General features: G+C 42.8%; 1 protein-coding gene and 1 non-coding gene across 4 annotated transcripts; one reads left to right on the forward strand and one right to left on the reverse strand.

Moving 5' to 3' along the window:
- On the reverse strand, positions 1-19,648 carry GTF3C6 (general transcription factor IIIC subunit 6). Of its 3 annotated transcripts, none has more exons than XM_066371816.1 (6): positions 19,547-19,648; positions 19,027-19,107; positions 17,584-17,647; positions 17,427-17,471; positions 15,586-15,699; positions 1-357 (listed from the first exon to the last, which is right to left on the reverse strand). In XM_066371816.1, exons 1-6 carry the CDS (start codon positions 19,646-19,648, stop codon positions 56-58), a joined length of 708 nt encoding a protein of 235 aa, XP_066227913.1. In that variant the 3' UTR covers positions 1-55. The 3 variants fall into 3 exon arrangements, with proteins under 3 accessions (XP_066227913.1, XP_066227912.1, XP_066227911.1); XM_066371815.1 differs by having other exon boundaries at positions 19,538-19,648; XM_066371814.1 differs by having other exon boundaries at positions 19,526-19,648.
- A 1,269-nt stretch (positions 19,649-20,917) lies between these two features.
- Positions 20,918-21,024, forward strand: LOC136401933 (U6 spliceosomal RNA). The gene has a single exon (XR_010750856.1). It is a non-coding gene; the product is annotated as a U6 spliceosomal RNA (small nuclear RNA).
- The last annotated feature ends 1,564 nt before the right edge of the window (positions 21,025-22,588 follow it).

A 22,588-nucleotide genomic window follows, 5' to 3' on the forward strand; every position in this document is an offset into this window, starting at 1 on the left:
TACAGTCAATTCTTTTATATAAAAACTTAAGTTTATGACTATTAAGAAAAACACTTCATCTAGGAGTGATTTCCAAGGAAGCAACTTGAGTTTCCATAAAAACAGAACTTTCTATATCAGAGGAAAGAATATCAATAAGAGGACCAGAATCCTCTATTTCCAAGGGCGGTGGTTTCTCCTGTTCATAACCCAGGTTTGAATTATCTTTCATTTGACTCTCTTGCTCTTCCAACTCCAAGGATTTCTCTGGGACTGGAGCTACAACTTCTTCATCTTCATTTTCATGTAGAAAGCTACAAATCATATTGGGTCTATAGGAAAAATTATTATCCTTGATTTGCAGCCATTCCACACCACCTAATTGAGGGAGAGGGGTATTAAGGGTAGAAAGACAAATCAGGAAAAAAACATGAGAAAGGAATTTTAGTTACTTAAGTACATTTTTCTTTAAATTTTCATCCTATCAATATATGTCAAAGTAAAACCCCAACATAAATCAAGATCATGGTGCCTATAAATACTGATAAATAATCATATAATTTCCATCTTACATGGAGACCTTGTTATGCTTATGGGGTATGGATCATCAAAATCACTACAAGTAGCCCTGGCCGGTTGGCTCAGCGGTAGAGCGTCGGCCTAGCGTGCGGAGGACCCGGGTTCGATTCCCGGCCAGGGCACACAGGAGAAGCGCCCATTTGCTTCTCCACCCCTCCGCCGCACTTTCCCCTCTGTCTCTCTCTTCCCCTCCCGCAGCCAAGGCTCCATTGGAGCAAAGATGGCCCGGGCGCTGGGGATGGCTCTGTGGCCTCTGCCCCAGGCGCTAGAGTGGCTCTGGTCGCAATATGGCGACGCCCAGGATGGGCAGAGCATCGCCCCCTGGTGGGCAGAGCGTCGCCCCATGGTGGGCGTGCCGGGTGGATCCCGGTCGGGCGCATGCGGGAGTCTGTCTGACTGTCTCTCCCCGTTTCCAGCTTCAGAAAAATGAAAAAAAAAAAAAAAAATCACTACAAGTAATCTACTTCAGTTACTATTCCAGGATTTTCCCCATAGTTCAATTCCAAATTAATTCTGAGAGATAATTTGAGCTCTCACTGACATCTCATGCCTTAAAGAAAACGGTCGCTTCTCTATCATTTTCTCCATACCCACTTAGTTTTCATAATTCTGTGAATGATTCAATTCTACTCTATCATATGAAATAAGCATTATATATAATTCTGAGTTGGGATATCCAATAGTGAAATAAAACATCTCTCCAAAACAACCCCACAAAACTTGAAAAAAATGTTTGTTCCATTCCACACTCACAGTCAAAGCCTTAACTCTCAATAAACGCCTAGCCTGACCAGGTAGTGGTGCCAAGAATAGAGCATTGACCTGGAATACTGAGGTCCCGGGTTCATAATCCTGACGTCACTGGCTTGAGTGTGGGCTCATTCAGCTTGAGAGTGAGCCAGTCACTGGCTAGAGCCCAAAGGTCGCTGGTTTGAAGCCCAAGGTTGCTAGCTTGACCCCAAGGTCGCTGGCTTGAACAAGGGGTCACTAGCTTGGTTTCAGCCCCCACATCAAGGCACATATGAGAAGAAATCAATAAACAACTAAAGTGATGCAACTACTGAAATGCAGCAACACCATATCCCTGACCATAGAATGAGTTTTGCAAGATTTGCAGATGAGTAAATGAAAAGAGTTCTATAGAGGCCATAAATGTTCCCTAATATCTAAATTCTGGAAAGCCCTCAGGATGCTGCCTTAGCAACCTCTGTAAAAGGCCAAGATAACCAACCACCTCTTTTGCTTTTTGTAAAATACTTCACTGAACACTCTCTCCCTAGATTGTTCCAATGATAACCGAAAGCCTGTTTCACTTCTGTAAAACTGCTTTGACTTCGTGCTAACCCCCTCCCCTCACTTCTTTTTGCCTTTAAAAGCAAACCCCTGAGGCCATGAAAATGCTGAGGTTGCCAGTTCGAAACCCTGGGCTTGCCTGGTCAAGGCACATATGGGAGTTGATGCTTCCTGCTCCTCCCCCCCTTCTCTGTCTCTCTCTCTCCTCTCTCTCCCTCTCTGTCTCTCTCTCTCTCCCTCTCTCTCTCTCCTCTCTAACAATGAATAAATAAAAAAGTTTTAAAGAATAAAAAAATTAAAAATTAAAAAAAAAAAAAAAAGCAAACCCCTGAGTTCATTTGGGGCTATATGATTTGGTAACTATACTTCCCATGCAGTTGCCGCTATTTAAAGACTCCTTAATTTGGCTACTTAATGTGTGGCAAAATGTTTGTTTCCTTGCTGCCCAGATATAACATTTTGGAGGCCCCAGCGAGATCGTGTTCTATGGACACATTTGGTTTTGCCATACACGGGCACCTGGACTCCTTGGCCTAACTGCCAGGAATGGAAACCCAGCAGGGGAGGTGCCACCTGAGATGTTCCAGGGCCCAGCTGGTCTGTCTGGCCAACAGCCACGGACAATCAGTATGGCCATACACCCATTTGGAGTCATCAGGAAAGCCTCCAGAGGTGAGAACTAATCTGCAATTTGCTCAATTTGTAACTTGCTTGTGGCTAGCCATCTTGCACCTATTGTGATCGAGGATCAGACGCTATCACACTCACAAAATGGTCTCTCCAGGGCCAAAACATTGGCGGAGAGTAAGTGTGCTCTCAGGGAAGACATCAGTGGGGACTGAGTTAAGTCCTGCCTCGGATTTCCCAGGACACGTCTGTTTGTGCTATCTGTTCTTGCCAAGATCTCGTTCTTTGCTTTTGCATTGTTATTCTGTCTCTACACTGAAAACCCTCTAGTGAATGGTGTATGAATGAGGAGCTCTGGCACCAGGACCTGAGTTTCCAGTTTGTGGCTCCATGGTGAACAACCACAAAGTCCGAGTGGGCCCCAACCTGCGGTTCCGTGGCGATCATCATATGGCTTAGGGTGGTATCAGACACTCTCTGATCCAAGTCAGAGCTTTGTACTGACCCACCAACACTAAGAGGTGCCTAAGTTCCCACAAGGCACATAGCCAGGCGGGCATCTGAGTGGCTCCTCACAGGACACGCCCTTCCCTTGTATGTCAAACTTTGTCTGAAAGCTTTCTGTCCTTTGGTTCTCCAGGGATTAACCCAATGGGGGATATTTTAGAGAGTTGGCACAAACCTCGGTTCTTGATCCCTCTCGTGATCTTAGGAAGCTCATTTGTGCTAATATTGTTTGTAACAATAGGGGAAAGGCAAAGTAAGAGTCAAAATCCTGTTGAGTGTATATCTAAAATTTGCAAAATTGAATTTTCTAATAATTACAGTGTAAAATTAAGCAAAGGGAGACTTCAAACTCTTTGTGAATTAGAGTAGTCCTCCCTTAGGGTAGGGTAGCCAACACAGGGCTCATTAGATGCTAGAGATGTCAGAGCTGTATAGAATACAATAGCTAAGCCCCAGGGCCACCAGACCAGTTCCCCTACATAGATCAGCGGAGGGCTCTGGTAGAAAACCCCCTTCCCTGGAGAAAGGTTGTGCAATCAGGGACAGTCATCATGTTTATCTAGCAACAGCCCCAAAATCAAGAAAAAAGGTCCCTGTCTCTCACAGACTGTTAGGAGGAATCTGAATGACCTTCTCCATCCCCTCCTTCTCCATCGGCTCCACCCACCTCAGGGAGCCCAGAGACACTGTCAAGGCAGACTAGGAGGCAAGAAAAGAAAAAGGAAGCAGAATCCCTCTTACTGTTGAGAGAAGCACCACCAGGAGAGGGAAGGGAAAGGGAAGAGCCTTTTCTTGTTTATGTCCCTTTCTCCTCTAGTGACTTGTAATTTTGGAAGGCTCAGAATCCTTTCTTGGAGAAGCCTCAAGTCCTAACAGGACTGTTAGAATCTGTATTGTACACACATCGCCCTACTTGGGATGATTGTCAGCAGCTTCTAGTTACCTTGTTCACTGCCGAAGAAAGGGGAAGAATCAAAACTGAGGAGAGAAAAGCTGCTATGTTAAGAATGAATGGGTCTGAGGAGAATAACCAAGACCACCTCGAGAAGGTGTTCCCGGTTACCCGGCCTAAATGGGACCCTAACACCACAGTGCGCTGGGAAGCCTTGAACATTTTTCACCAGTTTTTGTTAGCTGGGAACAGGGGAGCTGCTAAGAAACCCATGGATTTGTCTAAGGTGTCAGAAGTTATTCAAAATCCTTCAGGAGACTCCTTCGGCTTTCTTAGACTGCAGAAAGCCAACAGGGTCTATACACCTCTAGACCCAGAGGCTTCAGAAAATGCTATGGCAATCAACTTAGCCTTTGTCACAGTCAGCTTCCGATATTAGTGGGCAGCTACAAAAATTAGAAGGCTTCCCAGGGATGGTAATTTCCCAACTGTTAGAGACAGCTCAGAAAGTTTATAATAATAGAGACACCTTAGAGAAGAAAAAAACTGAGAAAATGACTAAGGTAGTTGTAGCTGTTGTAGAACACCAGAATAAAAATAAAGGGAAGCTAATAGATGACAGTTCAACAAGGGTCTTTATTCTCTGACCAAATGAGCACAGACTACTATTGAGAACCTTGTAGGACTTCTTTGTCAAGTGACAAGATTATTAGTTCATCACTCTCACTTGTATTCTACTGGGTTCTTTCTTCCAACATTTTCATAACTGCTTTTCCATGAACCTGTTATGTGATGGTCCAAATTAAAAAAAAATAAATTTCAAGTTATAAGATAAAAAAAAGGGGAAGCTAAAAAGGGAATAATTCCCCATATTAAGAGACTGTTAGAAGCTAGTATTCTAGTTCAGGGGTCAGGAACCTTTTTGGCTGAGAGAGCCATGAACGCCACATATTTTAAAATGTAATTCCATGAGAGCCATACAATGACCCGTGTACGTTAGGCATTATCCAATAAAAATTTGGTGTTGTCCCAGAGGACAGCTGTGATTGGCTCCAACCACCCACAACCATGAACATGAGCGGTAGGAAATGAATGGATTGTAATACATGAGAATGTTTTATATTTTTAACGTTATTATTTTTTTTTATTAAAGATTTGTCTGCGAGCCAGATGCAACCATCAAAAGAGCCACATCTGGCTCATGAGCCATAGGTTCCCAACCTCTGTTCTAGTTCCTTGTCAATCCCCACGGAATACCCCTTTACTGCCTGTTCAGAAGCCAGGCACCAGAGACTATCATCCAGTCCAGGAATAATGGGAAGTAAATAAGCAGGTTGAAACAATACACCCCACTATGCCTAACCCCTACACTCTCTTGAGTCTGTTGTCACTGGACTTGAAATTTTACACAGTCTTAGATTTAAAGAATGCTTTCTTCTTCAGTATTCCCCTAGCCCCTGTAAGTCAGACCATCTTTGCCTTCGAGTAAACTGACCCAGAACTAGGCATCTTAGGACCAAATTACTACAGAGTTTCAAGAATTCACTGACCCTCTTTGATGAGGCACTACATCAGGATCTCCTTGCCTTCCACCAGGAGCATCGAGAATGCACGCTGCTACAGTACATAAATGATTTGCTTCTAGGTGTGGAAACAGAGGTAAGCTGCCAGACAGCTGCTGAGAGTCTTTTAAAAACACTGCAGACTCTGGGGTACTGAGTGTCAGCTAAAAAGGCACAACTCTGCACTTCCAAGGTAACCTATTTAGGCTACCACACTGAGGCGAGAAGCATACTCTCTCCTACAGCCTTATAGAAGCTATCTTTTGGATCCCAATGCCCACCACCAAGAGACAATTCCGAGAATTTCTCGGAGGAGATAGATACTGCCGGTTGTGGATCCCTAGGTTTGCAGAGATAGCCAAGCCTTTGTACTCCTGCATGGCAGGAACCCAAGAATTAATCTGAACAGATAAAAACAAGAGGCTTTCGAAATCCTCAAAAAGGCCCTCACTAAGGCTCCTGCCCTGGCTCTGCCCAACATTACAAAGCCTTTCCAGCTCTTTGTTCATGAGAGCGAAGGAATCGTGAAAGGGGTCTTGACCCAGACACTAGGGCCATAGAACAGGCCTGTCATCCTCTCCAAGAGACTAGATCTTGTTGCATCTGGATGGCCAAACTGTCTCAGAGCCATAGCGCCCACTGTCATACTAGTAAGAGAGGCAGATAAATTGACTATGGGGCAAGGACTGTTCTTAACAGCCTCCCATGCAGTAGAGACTCTGCTTAAGGGGACCCCAGAAAGGTGGATGTCTAATGCTAGAATCACACAGTATCAGGCTCTGCTCATTGATCAGCCTTGCATCAAGTTTGTTGACGCAGGCCATCAACTCAGCAAGCTTGATGCCTTACGAGGATCCTAGCATCCCCTTGCATGATTGCTCTGAGGTACTAGACCAGGCATGGCCTCTGCCCCAGGCGCTAGAGTGGCTCTGGTCGCGGCAGAGCATCGCCCCCTGGTGGGCAGAGCATCGCCCCTGGTGGGCGTGCCGGGTGGATCCCGGTCGGGCGCATGCAGGAATCTGTCTGACTGTCTCTCCCCGTTTCCAGCTTCAGAAAAATACAAAAAATAAAAAATAAAAAAATAAAATCTCAGCTACTTAGAAGAGGAAGCATCTTTGATTATTGGAAATCGAGATATTTAAGAAGATAGTGATACGTGGAAAAGAATTCCACGTGACTAATCTAGAGTTAACTTCCAATAATTGGTCGAATGGATTCCCAATACTTCTTTATTTTTAAAAAAAATCCCATTATAAAGATTTATAACTTTTGTACTCATCTGTACTTGATAAGAACTGTTTGACATTTAGTGGCGATGTGAAACCCACATTTTTTTTTTTACAGTGACAGAGAGTCAGAGAGAGGGATAGACAGGGACAGACAGACAAGAACAGAGAGAGATGAGAAGCATCAATCATTAGTTTTTCGTTGCGACATCTTAGTTGCTCATTGATTGCTTCCTCATACGTGCCTTGACAGTGGGGCTGCAGTAGACCGAGTAACTCCTTGCTCGAGCAAGCGACCTTGGGGGTCTCAAACCTGGGTCTTCTGCATCCCAGTTCAACGCTCTATCCACTGCACCACTGCCCAGTCAGGTGAAACCCACATTCTTTTAGGTGGACTTTGCCAGTGCGCATCCAAAGTCAAACAATTCATTATTTTTGTGGTCAAGTGTGCTGAATCAGTGGCATTGTAGCATAGACAATAACTGCAGTTGATAACTGAAAACGTGTCCAGGCTGTTTGTAAAATGAAATAATTGTTTTATTTGCAATCTAACCCCTTCAAGCTCATTCTATTAATTAAATATTGTTTTGATTGATTGCAATAGTTTGGATATTTATACAGTATGTAATTATATTTTTATTAAAATATATTTTTATTAAAATAATATTGTACATTAAAATTATTTTTCACTCACATATATTCATAAACAAATTACATAATAAAATTATATTTCATCCGCCCGTGAAAAGTTTTCTTTCTAATCTGGCCGGGGGGCAAAAACTGTTGGCCACGCCTATACTAGACTCTGTTCAAAATGCAAGGCCAGACCTCACTGATACACCCCTAGCTGGGGTAACAGAACAGCTATTCACAGAGAGTAGCAGTTTTGTCTTGGACGGGGTTCGACATGCGGGAGCAGCTGTAGTGACTCTTGATAAGGTCATCTAGGCCCAAACCTTGCCCCATGGGACCTTGGCTCAGCGGGCAGAACTTATTGCTCTCACCCAGGCATTAAGGTGGGCCAAAGGAAAGAAGGTCAACATCTGTACTGACAGTAGGTATGCTTTTGCTACTGTTCAAGTTCATTCAGCAATCTACAAAGAGAGAGGATTTCTAATATCTGCTGGTAAGGACATTAAAAACAAAGAAGAAATTTTAGCCTTACTAGAAGCCATTTGGTTACCAGAGACTGCAGCCCTCGTTCATTGCCCAGGACACCAGAAGGAAACTCACCAGAGGCAAGAGGAAACCAGGCAGCTGATCAAGCAGCCAAAGAAGTAGCCCTAAAACCAGTAGAGCCTTTAAAATTTTAGTGACTGTACCAGAACCCTTGTTGCCAGAGGTTCCTTTTTATAACCAACCAGAAGATTTTAATGACAAGAAAGGAATGTCTAAAAGTAAGGGAGGATAGTTAGAACTGCCAGATAAGAGACCTTTCTTACCTGAAGCCAGTGGTAGTCAACCTGGTCCCTACCGCCCACTAGTGGGTATTCCAGCTTTCATGGTGGGCGGTAGCGGAGCAACCAAAGTATAAATAAAAAGATAGATTTAACTATAGTAAGTTGTTTTATAAAGATTTATTCTGCCAAACTTAGCGAAAATCCAACATAAAGTACTTGGTAAGTAATTATTATTATATGCTTTAACTTGCTATAACTCTGCTTTATAAATTTTATAAAGTTACTTCCCTACTTTATAAATCACCATTACTGTGGAACCGGTGGGCGGTTAGAAAATTTTACTACTAAGAGAGATACAAAAGTGGGCGGTAGGTATGAAAAGGTTGACTACCCCTGCCTGAAGCCCTAGGATTATCGGCCAGCTACATTGAGCTACTCATCTAGGCCAAACTAAGCTAATAGAATTATTTAAGAAAAATTAATATTTGCCAGGCTTAGAATCTATTATAGAAAGCATAGTGTCCCAAGTGTTTAGTCTGTACTCAAGTAAATGCTAAGAAAAGTAGAGAAGCTAGAAAAAAAAAAAAAAAGAAAGAAATAGGGAAACGAGGAGCTTTCCCAGGAGAACACTTGGAAATAGATTTTACTGAAGTAAAGCCATGGCACAGGGATATAAGTATCTATTAGTTTTTATTGACACCTTTTCAGATAGGTAGAAGCTTTTCCTACTAGAAATGAGACTGCAATAACAGTTGTTAAGAAATTGCTGTATGGGCCCTGGCCGGTTGGCTCAGTGGTAGAGCGTCAGCCTGGTGTGTGGGAGTCCCGGGTTCGATTCCCGGCCAGGGCACACAGGAGAAGTGCCCATCTGCTTCACCACCCCTCCCCCTCTCCTTCCTCTCTGTCACTCTCATCCCCTCCCACAGCCAAGGCTCCATTGGAGCAAAGTTGGCCCAGGTGCTGGGGACGGCTCCGTGGCCTCTGCCTCAGGCGCTAGAATGGCTCTGGTTGCAACAGAGCAATGCCCCAAATGGGCAGAGAATCGCCCCCTGGTGGGCATGCCGGGATGGATTCTGGTCAGGCGCATGCGAGAGTCTGACTGCCTCCCGTTTCCACCCGTTTCCAACCGTTTCCAAACTCAGAAAAATACAAAAAAATAAAAAATAAAAAAAGAAATTGCTGTATGAAATTATTCCCAGATTTGGCTTACCCATTAATATTGGGTTTGATAATAGGCCTGCATTTATATCCCAAATCTCACAGCTAGTAGGAAAGGCACTCAATATTAATTGGAAATTACATTGTGCTTACAGGCCTCAGAGTTTGGAACAAGTAGAAAGAATGAACCAAACTCTGAAAGAAGTCCTGACTAAATTCATTTTAGAAACGGGTGAACACTGAGTCAATCTCCTTCCCTTTGTTATTTTGAAAACACAATGCACCCCTTACCAAGCAGAATTCACCCTGTATAAAATTGTATTAGGCAGGGCAACACCCCTTCTCCCTATGCTTCCTTAGAGTCCCCCTCGTAGATGGTGCAGACGGATCCCACCAACCCCTGTAAGTTGACCCTGAGAAGGACGACATACCTTGCTCCAGCCACAAACCAGAGGCTAGCTGTTCTATGTATGGAAGAAGCCTGAGGAACCTCATTGTGGGAGTCCTTATAATTGAACTTTGGGAAGGGAGGGAAACTAAGGTCAAAGAAAAGCCAGAACAAGTCATCTTAAGGTTTAATACATGTGCTGCTATGAGTCATACAGAAAAGGGTGTAGATCCCTTTGCTGGGAGAGAAGCTACAGGTGAATGAAAAATATATGTATGCTCATAGCTAACCCTGTAGAGTAACCTGTAAATATTAGTCATGTGTCCAATAGGCTACTTAGGGGAAGGACACCTCCAAAAGGAAATATATTTTGGGGTGTTTTTTTTTTTGTTTTAGATTTTACTTATTCATTATAGAGAGGGGAGGGAGAGAGAGAGAGAGAGAAGGGGAGAGGAGCAGGAAGCATCAACTCCCATATGTGCCTTGACCAGGCAAGCCCAGGGTTTTGAACCGGCAACCTCAGCGTTTCCAGGTTGACGCTTTATCCACTGCGCCACCACAGGTCAGGCCAGGAAGTATATTTTGAAAAAGAATTGCTTGTTGCTAGCTTGGTTGTTATTAAGGTTAAGGTTTTTAGAAATTAAGAGTTCTAATTAATTAGAAAGGAATTGTATAGTTTTAATAATAAAAGGTACAGTGGTACCTTGAGATAATGGTACCATACGAATTTTTTAAGATACAAGCTGCGACTTGGTCCATATTTTTGTTTGAGATCCAAGTAAAATTCCGAGATACGAGTCGTGATTCAGGAAGCTGCCGTTAGTTGGCGCATTGGCGCACAGGTCCAGTATTGGCAGTTTAATATACGAGATGACTGACTTATGAGCTTGGTTACAGAACGAATTATGATATATTTGTATCTCAAGGTACCACTGTATAAGGTATAGAGATACTTTTGAAAAAAAAAAAGGATAAAGTAAGTTATTATGAAAGCTAGTTATTTCTGAATAGATAAGAAAGTTCATGAAAGTTGAGGGTTATATAAGTTGCAGAAGGTTTGTGCGGGTTGTAGGACCTTGATGGTGAACCTTTTTATAAAAACCGCCCACTTTTGCAGTGCTGGTCAACCTGGTCCCTCCTGCCCACTAGTGGGTGTTCCAGCTTTCATGGTGGGCCAATCGCGGTGCCATTTGGTTGTTCCGCTATGGAACCCCCGCTAGTGGGTGGGAGGGACCAGGTTGACCAGCACTGCAAAAGTGGGCGATTTGTATAAAAACATTCGCCATCACGGTTATAGAAAGTTTGTACAAAGAGAAAAAAAAATACAGGTTTAGAGAACAGAATAAGCTTCTATTGTATATTCTAGTATATGCCATGCCTCAAGTTTACTCAAGTTTATTTGTATAGAGAAAATAGTTTTACAAAATAGAAAAGGTTTAGATCCACTGTTCCTCCAACAGGGTGGCTTATGTGCAACATTAGGAAAAATTTGTTGCTTCTATGCTAATAATTCTAAAATAATTAAGGAAAGTTTATCTGTGGTCAGGAAAAACATAGAAAAAAAGAAGAAAAGAATTTGGTCAGAAAACTGGTTTCAGAGAATGTTTAAGTAGTCACCCTGGCTAACAACCCTATTGTCTGCGGCAACTGGTCCTCTTACTTTAATATTGTCTTGTCTAATATTAGAACCATGTTTGATCAATTTTATAACAAGGTTTGTTCAAGAAGTATAAACTCTATGAAATTAATGGCAATCAGAGGGCAATATCAATTATCCAAGACAATAGTGATGAAACTGAATCAAGGATTTGATTAAAAATTAAGTAAAAGCAGTAGGGAATGAAATGTAGAAACACCATATCCCTGACCATAGAATGAGTTTTGCAAGATTTGCAGATGAGTACATGAAAAGAGTTGTGTAAAGGCCATAAATGTTCCCTGATGTCTAGATTCCGGAAAGCCCTCAGGATGCTGCCTTAACAACCTCTGTAAAAGGCCAAGATAACCCAGCACATTCTTTTGCTTTTTGTAAAATACTTCGCTGAACACTCTCTCCCTAGATTGTTCCAATGATAACCAAAAGCCTGTTTTGCTTCTGTAAAACTGCATTGGCTAGGTATTCACCCCCCCCCCCACTTCCTTTTGCCTTTGAAAACAAACCCCTGAGTTTGTTCAGGGCTACATGATTTGGTAACTAGACTAACCATGCCATTGCCAGAAATTAAATTAAAGACTCCTTAATTTGGCTACTTAATTGTGTGGCAAAATGTTTGTTTCCTTGCTGTCCAGATATAACACTATGAGTTCATGCTTTTCATCTCTCTCCCTTCCTGTCTCTCTCTTCTTGCTAAAAACAAAAACAAAAACAAAAACAACAAAAAAACAAAAACACACACATACATTACTCTATATCAATAATTGCTCCTAGCCAGTGGCTCAGTAGATAGAACATCAGCCAGTGTATGGAAATCCCAGGTTCAATTCCTGAACTGGGCACACGGGAGAAGCAACCATCTACTTCTCTCCCCCTTCTCTCCTTCTTGCCCTCCCATAGCCAGTGGCTCAATTGGTTCAAGTGTGGCCCCCGGCGCTGAGGATAGCTCAATTGATCAAAGTGCTTCGGCCTCAGGCACTAAAAATAGCTTGGAACTCGAGCATTGGCCCCCTAGATGGGGTTGCTGAGTGGATCCCGATAAGGGCACATGCAGGAGTTGGCCTCACTATCTCCCTTCCTCTCAACTAAAAAAAAAAAAAATTAATTGCTCCAATAATGCTAATAATATTTTCTTTTATTATCACCCTTTCAGGCAAATATTTTCAATTGATCCTCATTAATTTTTATAGCAAGCCCAAGCGGTTTAAGCTCATCCTCAAAATTCCATTAGATACTAAGATACCCCAACCTATCTCACCACCCTATTCACACTTCCATCTGCTCCTATTCCTCATCATAAACTAACTCTTCTGCAGCTGTGTGTTGAAACTTCCTAATTGCTGATCCCATATCTTCTCGTTATTCCTAGAAAATCTCCATGAGAAACTGATAGTCCTTTTCTCGCCAGTTTAGCATTAACTACTGACTTCCATATTTTTTCCTGCAAGAGCACTATTCTGTCAGTCACCAGGTTCAAAATCTTGATGCTATTCTTTACCCTTATTTAGCATAATACTTGTCACCTTAACAGATACTTAAAATAAATTGAATGAAATGGGTACTGTCACCTTCAGCCACGTGTTTCAGTGTGATTTACTTTAAGAGTGCAAGTTCCTGGAAGGTAAGGACCACATCTCATATCCTGTTCTGTCTCCATCATATCACCTTATGTGATAGTGTCCAGATGATTCCCCAATGATCCTCACCTTACTGGCATTCAAGCCCCTGTGCAATCCCCTCCCACAATAAACAGGATACTGCAGAAATGACAGAATGACTTCTAAGGCTTATTCATAAAAAAGCTTGTTCTCATGGATCATCTGATCTGGGAAAAGCCAGCTGCCGTTTCAGGAGAGCACTCAACCAGTACTATGGGGAGGCAAGAAACTGAGGCCTCATGCTAACAGCCAGCACAAACTTGCCAGCCATGTGAGAGAGCTCTGATACTTAGATCCTTCAGACTTATCAAGGCAGATGACTGCAGCCCAGCCAACATACTGACTGCAAACTCATAAGGAGCCCCAAGCCTAGCTAACCTACCCCTAAAATCTGGATACACAGAGACTGTTGTAAGATAGTGGGAATTTTTTTGGTTTTTTTAAGGCATTAAGTTCATAGGTTATTTCTTATGCAGCAATAGATAACTAATACAGCCTTGAATAATTGGTTACTAATTTATTTGATTAAACAAGACATCCAAATCTTCACAAAGACCTATCAGACTATTAAAGACTACAGGAGAGCCTGACCAGGCGGTGGCACAGTGGATAGAGCATTGGACTGGGATGCAGAGGACCCAGGTTCAAGACCCTGAGGTTGCCAGATTGAGCGCAGGCTCGTCCGGTTTGAGAAAAAAAAAAAAAAGCTCACCAGCTTGAACCCAAGGTTGCTGGCTCCAGCAAGGGGTTACTCGGTCTGCTGAAGGCCCACAGTCAAGGCACATATGAGAAAGCAATCAATGAACAACGTGCAATGAAAAACTAATGATTGATGCTTCTCACCTCTCTCCGTTCCTGTCTGTCTGTCCCTGTCTATCCCTCTCTCTCTGAAAAATAAAAAATAAATAAGGCCCTAGCCGGTTGGCTCAGCAGTAGAGCGTCGGCCTGGTGTGCGGGGGACCTGGGTTCGATTCCCAGCCAGGGCACATAGGAGAAGCGCCCATTTGCTTCTCCACCCCCCCCTCCTTCCTCTCTGTCTCTCTCTTCCCCTCCCGCAGCCAAGGCTCCATTGGAGCAAGGATGGCCCGGGCGCTGGGGATGGCTCCTTGGCTTCTGCCCCGGGCGCTAGAGTGGCTCTGGTCTCAGCAGAGCGAAGCCCCAGAGGGGCAGAGCATCGCCCCCTGGTGGGCAGAGCGTGGCCCCTGGTGGGCGTGCCAGGTGGATCCCGGTCGGGCGCCTGCGGGAGTCTGTCTAACTGTCTCTCCCCGTTTCCAGCTTCAGAAAAATACAAAAAAATAAAAAAATAAAAAAAAAATAAATAAATAAATAAAAAAGACTACAGGAGAGGAATTTCTATAATTTCCTTTAGTAAGAGTATATAAATGCTAGCTAAGCTTATCTGATGTGTGTCTCCTTTTCAAGTTCATTCTAGAACTTCAAGTACCTCCTTCTTCCTGTTATTTTCCAAGTCCTAAAAAAGGGGATTGTTTGGGCATATACATGACAGGAACAAAGATTTGTTATGTAATTATGTGCAGTTGGTATAATTCATTTCTGCATGATTAATATACATTCAAATGTTTATTCCTTAAAATACATTAAATCTATCAACCTGTGAATATTCATCTCTGAAGTAAATATACAAGAGTTTCAAATATGTCTTTGAGCAATGAGCTTTTTTTTAAATTTTTTTTATTTTTCTGAAGTGAGAAGTGGGAAGCAGAGAGACGGACTCCCGCATGTGCCCAACTGGGAACATCCCAGCAAGCTCTGCCCATCTGGGGTGTTGCTCCCTTGTACTGGAGCCATTCTAGTGCCTGAGTCCGAGGTCATGGAGCTGTCCTCAGTTCCCGAGCCAACTTTGCTCCAGTGGAGCCTTGGCTGCAGGAGGGGAAGAGAAAGAGAGGAAGGAGAGGGGGAAGAGTGGAGAAGCAGATGGGAGCCACTCCTGTGTGCCCTGGCTGGGAATCAAACCCGGGACTTCCACACGCCAGGCCGACACTCTACCACTGAGTCAGCTGGCCAGAGCAGCAATGAGCTTTTAAACCATCAGTGATTGGTTCATCTCTACAAATACATGCCTGCTATGGGTGCAAAAACTGGTCTAAAGTCTGGTCTGGGACAATCAGCAACTACAAGAAGACTAAATGAATGCTAATTAAGAACTACACTCAGGAATAAAAACTGTGGTCCTAGAGTCCCTCCCTCACATATCAAACCCAGCTTTTTCCAGCCATAAGCTTCTTGGGGAAGAATGCTGCAGCTGCCAAAAGTTTCTAGGAGATGCTTGAGATTACACCTTGGGAATTTAGAACTATTATCATATCTTCGCTTACGAATAACTTCAGTTAAAAAATAAAAAAGCCTGCTGAATCCCCTAGGAGTTGGAAATCATGTCAAGTTTCTTGACAAAGTCCCAATAACTATTTCTAATGCAAAACAGATAGAGATTTCTTCCATGTCCACAGTGCCCTCTGCTACAGTAGAGTTCAACTGAATTTTAAATCTGTTTGGTACTTTTCATGGAGCACCCTCAATAATATATTTAACATATTACATATAGATATTACAACAAAGTGCAAAAAATGTCATGGTAGCAATGTGTCACTGTCAAAGCCAGAATTATTCAATCACCGATTTTCAGAGACCTACGTGAACTAACCTATGTTTTCTTCTCCTTCCTTCTTTTCTGTCAGAAGAGTTCTGGTCATGCTGAGCTTCTTCGTTGTATGGTATTTATAGTTTAGCACTGTTTTATTGCTGCCTTCTGCATCCACTAGAACATAAAATGAACTCAACTGTTATACTGCTTAATGCAATATAATAAAATATAATGCAAAATAAAATAATCATGTTAAGTCTCAACAATTTCAATATAAGGAGTTAGACTAAACTACTTCCTGTCTAGATAAGTGAAATAAGTTCAAGATTTATCTCATCCCTCTTGTCTCAAGTACAGAGAAATGACAGAGGCTAAATATATCACCAGGATATATTCTCTTTTTTTAAAAAAAATTTTTTTTTTAATTTTATTAATTCATTTTAGAGAGGGGAGAGAGAGAGAGAGAGAGAGAGGAAGAGAGGAGAGAGACGGGGGAGGAGCTAGAAGCATCAACTCCCATATGTGCCTTGACCAGGCAAGCCCAGGGTTTCGAACCGGCGACCTCAGCATTTCCAGGTCGACGCTTTATCCACTGCGCCACCACAGGTCAGGCAGGATATATTCTCTTTAAAATCAATTTAAAAAATTATTTTTGAAAGAATCAACTGCCTGACCAGCAGTGGCACAGTGGATAGAGCATTGACCTGGGATGCTGAGGTCCCAGGTTTGAGGCTCCAAGGTCTCAGGCTTGAGAATATGTTCATTCGACTTGAGCACAGGCTCACCAGCTTGAGCATGGGATCATAAATTTGATCCCATGGTCACTTGCTTGAACCGAAAGGTCGCTGGCTTGAACCTAAGGTTGCTAGCTTGAGCCCCAGGTTGCTGGCTTAAGCAAAGGGTCACTGACTCAGCTGGAGACCCCTGGTCAAGGCACATATGAGAAGCAATCAATGAACAACTAAAGTGATGCAACTTCATGAGTTGATGCTTCTCATCTCTCTCCCTGTCTCTCTTGGAAAAAAAAAATCAACCAATGAATGCATAAATAAGTGGAACAACAAATCAATATTTACCTCTTTTCCCTCATCTCTCTCTCTCTAAAATCAATAAAATAAAATTTTTTTAAATAAAATGGTGTCTGATATATAGAAGGCATTAAATAAGTTTTAGTAGTTATTAATAATTACTGGTGAAATGGAAGCAACCAACATGTCTATTAACTGGGGGATAAATTGTGCTATACTCACAAATGGAATACTAAGAAACAGGGAAGGGAAGGGGGTAAGGCATTGGGGGGAGGATAAGTGGGGGCCAAGGGGAATAAGGGGGTGGGGGAAGATATATTCAGTGGGACACTTGAATCTATGTAAACACAAATTAAAATCATAAATTAAAAAAAAAGAAACAGGGAAAACAAGAATTATATATATATCAGTATGTATAAACCTTAAAACATATCTCTAATTAAAAAGATTATAAAATGATATGCATAATATGCTATAATGTCTATAAAGTTTGAAAATATACAAAAAATCTTATTTATTTTTTTGTATATTTCACAACATATACAAATATTGAATCATTATGTCATACCCCTGAAACTAATATAATGTTATATGTCAATTACATATATTTTTTGTGCATATATATGCAATATAAACACCGGTATAGAAAAAAAATAACAATTCCAGGTAAATGATTATGTCTGAAGACAGAAGAAAGAGAATAAGTTTTGATAGCAGTATACAAGGGGCTTCAATGTATCTGGACCTGGCAAAATAGTAGGATTTGATACAGCTAGTCAATGAGTACATGAACTGTTTAATTTTAATATTCACTGTACATAAGTATGTTTGAAATACTTCAGAGTAAAAACAGCTACCATAACAGATACTTACCATATTCAACATTTTCTTCAAATATAACACAGGTCCCAAGAGTGTCTACAGGAAAATTTAAAGACAACTTGTTGAGAAATAACGAACTACTTTCTCTGAAATAACGTTAAAAAGGAGTTTCAAAACAACAACAAAGTTTCATCTGACCTCTTCTTACCTTCATACTCTCCAGCAAAGACATAGTTGTCTAATTGCAGAATGGGTCTCTCAGTGTCAATTCCCTACATCAGAATATAGGATCGTAAAAATCATCATTAGCTAAAGCCTTAGGGGTGGATAAAATGGGTGAAGGTAGTCAAAAGATACAAATTTCCAATTATAAAATAAGTACCTGGGGATGTAATGTGCAGCCTGGTAACTACAGTTAATAATACTTTGCTGTATATTTAAAACTTGCTAAGAGAATAAATCTTAAAAGTTCTTATCACACAAAAAGGTAAAGTGTATGCATAACGAACAAAGTGTGGTGACAGATGTTAACTAGGCTTATTGGGGTGATCATTTCACAATATATACAAATATTGAATCATTATGTCATACCCCTGAAACAAATATAATGTTATATGTCAATTACATCTCAATTTTCAAAAAAAAGAAAGATAAAGCCTTCCACCTGTAACCTTGCAACCCAAACTGGGAAACCCGGGAGCTTCCTTTCTTGTCCTGTCAGTACAGGATAAGCTAAAACTGCTCTGATCACAGCAGCTACAACCAGAAGACTATTTGATTCATACCCAAGTAGATAGGTCTATTTCAGTCAACATGCTCTTCAAGTTAAAGTAAGAATAGAGTAAGTTTTGTCAACAGCTCAAAGATTTTAAAGCGAAGTGATTAAACAGATGATAGCTAGTAACCACAGCTCAAGAGAACAGAGCGTGAGGTCTTTGAAGTCTTTTCTTAGTAGGTACCTTGTCTCCTTTCCCCACATTTAACCTGTATGCGCATGTCTGATTATATTCTCTCCCACCTCACTATCTAAAACAGGGGTCCCCAAACTACGGGCCCGCGGGCCACATGCAGGCCCCTGAGGCCATTTATCCGTACCCCCCCCAACTTCTGGAAGGGGCACCTCTTTCATTGGTGGTCAGTGAGAGGAGCATAGTTCCCATTGAAATACTGGTCAGTTTGTTGATTTAAATTAACTTGTTCTTTATTTTAAATATTGTATTTGTTCCCGTTTTGTTTTTTTACTTTAAAATAAGATATGTGCAGTGTGCATAGGAATTTGTTCATAGTTTTTTTTATAGTCCGGCCCTCCAATGGTCTGAGGGACAGTGAACTGGCCCCCTGTGTAAAAAGTTTGGGGACCCTGATCTAAAACAATGTATTTTTTTTCAAATTATATCGTTCCATATCAAAATGCCACCTCCTCCAAATCTGTAACTCTCTCTAGCCACACATTCAGACACTGAAGCAGTTAGGCATTTGCTCCCATCTGCTCCCACAGTTCCCCTGTGCATCTGTGATTGTTTTCAGAGTTCACGGCTTTTGTAATGTGGAATTAATATATCATCAATCTTTGGGAATAGGTAGCTCACCATTCAATTTTGTTCTGAATTTAAGAAAATCTATACCCATACCCCAATTCCAGAAGACTCACCAAAATCTTGCATTTATTTTCACATTTAGAGAGAAAGTCTGAATCAATAATTCCTGACAATTCCACCAAAACCAACTGCTCCTGGTGGAAGAAAGAAGCACACGAGTGGTGTGCGGGAAAAGGCGGTTAACAAGAGAATCCCCCAACCCCTCACTGCACCCCCAAATCCCCATTGCAACGTTTCCACCTCTGTGAGAACGAGGTCCTGCTTTCAAAGAGAGGAAGCAAGCGACGTTACCGAAGGCAACTTCCTCTACTTCCCCATTCTGATGACAGTGCGGCAAGGAGGGCTGAGGCCAGCTCCCTTCTTGTCCGCGGCGACCCCCTCCTTCCTCCGCACCCCTAGGGCAAGAAGCAGCAAGGCGCCTGGGGGGCCTCGGAGCCGCCCAACGCATCCCGACTCCCTTCCCCGCAGACAGCCCGCGCGGCGTTCACCGCCACCGCCACCGCCACCGCCACCGCCACCGCCCCTCGCGCAGACCTCCGCTGTAGCACTCACTGCCTCCTCTACCTCCTCTACCTCCTCTTCCCCATCCCCCGAACTCCACTCCTCAGCGGCCGCCATGATCACACTGCTCCTCCCGGCCTGGGAGCAACTAGCCACGCCCACCGCGGCCGCCATCTTGAGTCCGGGCAGGGCCCCCACCCTCCAGCCCCGGTCTGGCTGCTGCTTGGGCATCGCTAACCACTCCTGTCTGGAAGCGGGATGGCCGGTCCTGCGCTCACGTGGAGGGCTGGTTCCAGGCCGGCTCTTTGTTTCTTCTCTTACCCCTCTTGAGAGCAGGAGCCGGGTCCCTGGCTGGTTTGGGAGGCCCTGTGACCTAGGGATTAGGCTCCCGCCCCAGGTGGGAGGAGAAGCCTGGTGAGGGAGAGCGGACAGAGGTGGCAGCAAGGAAACATCACCTGCGAGGGAAATAGGCCTTGTGTTAGCTCAGCCGACCTTCTTGAGAAGAAATTATTAATATTATGGAGGAAAAAAGGGGAAAGGAACTTCACAGGATGATTTGACCAAAAATTCCTAACTGGGAGCGTCAGGTTGCCTAGTCACATCCCAAGCATACAACTTTTTAGCAAAAGGCTATATTTGCCTTAAGCAAGTCCTGGCCCTTGTTCCTGTGCATCTAGGTTTAACACAGCTTTGAAATAAGCAGTACCCAGGCCCTGGCCAGTTGCTTCTCCACCCCCACCCCCTTTTCCCTCTCTCTCTCCCCCTCTGCCCCCTCCCCCTTTCCCGCAGCTGTGGCTCTAAGGGCCTGGGAACCCTGAGTATGGCTCCATAGCCTTGCCTCAGGCGCTAAAACAATGCCCTTGCTAAGCAATGGAGCAGCGGTTCCAAATGGGCAGAGCAGCACCAGGGTAGGGGGCTTGCGGGTGGATCCCCAATTGGGGTGCATGCAAGAGTCTGTCTCTCTGCCTCCCGCCTCTCACTTAATAGAATACAAAAAAGAAATAAGCAGTAGCCATTTCAGAGAGCACTGTAATCTAGTAAACTACCCTAATCCCTGCATTGCTTCCTCCCTCCCATGTCCAAGTAAACTTCCTTAGTTCCCTCCTTAATTAAGTGCATTTTAAAAAACCTGTTATTCTGATTACTCCCTGGCATTTGTTGTCAGGCACAAAAGCTAATAAAAATTCTCCGCAGGTGTGGACATTCTTATGTGACCATATCATGTGAGCACTAATCCTCAATTCAAGTTTTTCTGAGCCAAATTAAGAACAGATTTCAAATTAACTAGTGTGGGGATTCAGAATGAGTACCCAAAGATATGCTTCAGTGGTATACAGATTGTTGAGCTGACAGCCATTTTAGCTTCAGGCTCAAGAGAAATTTCTGCTCCTCCCTTTACCTGGAAGAGCTCTGGTTAGGGAGGGGGCCTTAAAATGGAATCTTGTGCTGGCTTAGGCAGCACATGAACTAAAATTGGACCAATACAGAAAAGATTAGCATGGCCCCTGCCCAAGGATGACCCACTAATTCATAAAGTGCTCCATTTTTTTATTTTTGTTTTGTGACAGAGAGAGAGAGGGAGAAATAGAGACAGGAAGGGAGAGAGATGAGAAGCATCAACACCTCATTGCAGCTCCTTAGTTGTTCATTGATTGCTTTCTTATATGTACCTTGATGGGGTGGGGGCTAAGGGGAATACAGCAGAGCGAGTGACCCCTTGCTCAAGCCAGTGACTTTGGGCTTCAAGCCAGCCACCATGGGGTCATGTCTGTAATCCCAAACTCAAGCCAGCGACCCAGTGCTCAAGCTAGTGAGCCCACACTCAAGCCAGATGAGTCCACACTCAAGCTGGATGAGCCTGTGCTCAAGCTGGCGACCTCGGGGTTTCAAACCTGGGTTCTCTGTGCCCCAGTCTAATGCTCTATCCACTGTGCCACCGCCTGATCAGGCAGTACTCCATATTTTATTTTATTTTTTAATTTTTTAAACTTACTCATTTTGAGAGAGATAGGAAGAGACAGAGAGAGAGAGAAGGGGGAGGAGCAGGAAGCATCAACTCCCATATGTGCCTTGACACAGGCAAGCCCGGGGTTCTGAACCAGTGACCTCAGCCTTCCAGGTCGACGTTTTATCCACTGCGCCACCACAGGTCAGGCTATGTGTGCTCCATATTTTAAAAATAAAAATAAATAAAATGGAATCCTATTCAGCAATAAAAAGGAATGGAGTACAGATACATGCTACAGCATCATTGAACTTGAAAGCATTACTCTAAGAAGACAGACACAAAAGGCCATGTATTGAATGAATCCTCTTATATGAGATGTCCAGTATAGGCAAGCCGATATAGAGAGAAAGTAGATTAGTGGTTACCAGGGCCTGGGAGGAAAAGGAATGAGGAATGACTGCTACTGGACGTGGGGTTTCTTTTGGGGGGTGATGAAAATGTTCAGGAATTAGTGGTGATGGTTGCAAAACTCTGTGAATATACTAAAAAAATACAGAATTGTATACTTTAAGAGTGAATTTTATGGTACAGTATATGAATATATCTTAATAAGCTGTTATTTTAGAAAATCTTACAACAGTAGAAACAGCTAGTTTTAAACTGAACAGGGAAGAGAAAATTGCTTGAGTAACTAAGGAAAAATCTTTGAAGGTCAGATCAGGGCCAGATACTATGAAAGCTGAATAGTAGAACTATAACTTGATCCCAAATCTACAAAAAAAACAAAAAAACAAAAGTTAAAGACCCATGTCTAGGAGGGTCCAAAGGAGCTGGTAAGGGTCAAGTGTCATTAGCTTCTTTTAACTGGACCCTTGTTAGGCCTCAAGACAGTCTCAAGAGGTAATAATTATGAAGAGCAATGTTAAAAATATTTAATGACTAGTAGGGCAGAGCACTCAGCCATGCTGGTGTAAGGTTGTGGGAAAGCTGGATAATGTCTAGAGCCAGCTAGAAGCTTGAGGCAGTTTCCTTTTACTTACTGACAAGGAAGTTTCAATAACTTAACAGCTGGTATGGTTTTACCAGTGACTATCAGCCCTCATTAGTCTGACTTCCATTTTACACATAAAGAAACAGAAAAAGAAATTTTGGAAACTACTTTTGTC

The sequence above is a fragment of the Saccopteryx leptura genome, chromosome 3, assembly GCF_036850995.1.
Source record: "Saccopteryx leptura isolate mSacLep1 chromosome 3, mSacLep1_pri_phased_curated, whole genome shotgun sequence".
Taxonomy (NCBI): domain Eukaryota; kingdom Metazoa; phylum Chordata; class Mammalia; order Chiroptera; family Emballonuridae; genus Saccopteryx; species Saccopteryx leptura.

Excerpts from the sequence above, each read along its gene's own strand:
- GTF3C6 (XM_066371814.1), bottom strand. The coding sequence starts at position 19,648 with ATGGCGGCCGCGGTGGGCGTGGCTAGTTGCTCCCAGGCCGGGAGGAGC. Across the intron at positions 19,108-19,525 it reads TAGAGGAGGTAGAGGAGGCA|GAGCAGTTGGTTTTGGTGGA; the intron begins GTGAGTGCTACA and ends TTCTTCCACCAG. Across the intron at positions 17,648-19,026 it reads AAAATAAATGCAAGATTTTG|GGAATTGACACTGAGAGACC; the intron begins GTGAGTCTTCTG and ends ATTCTGATGTAG.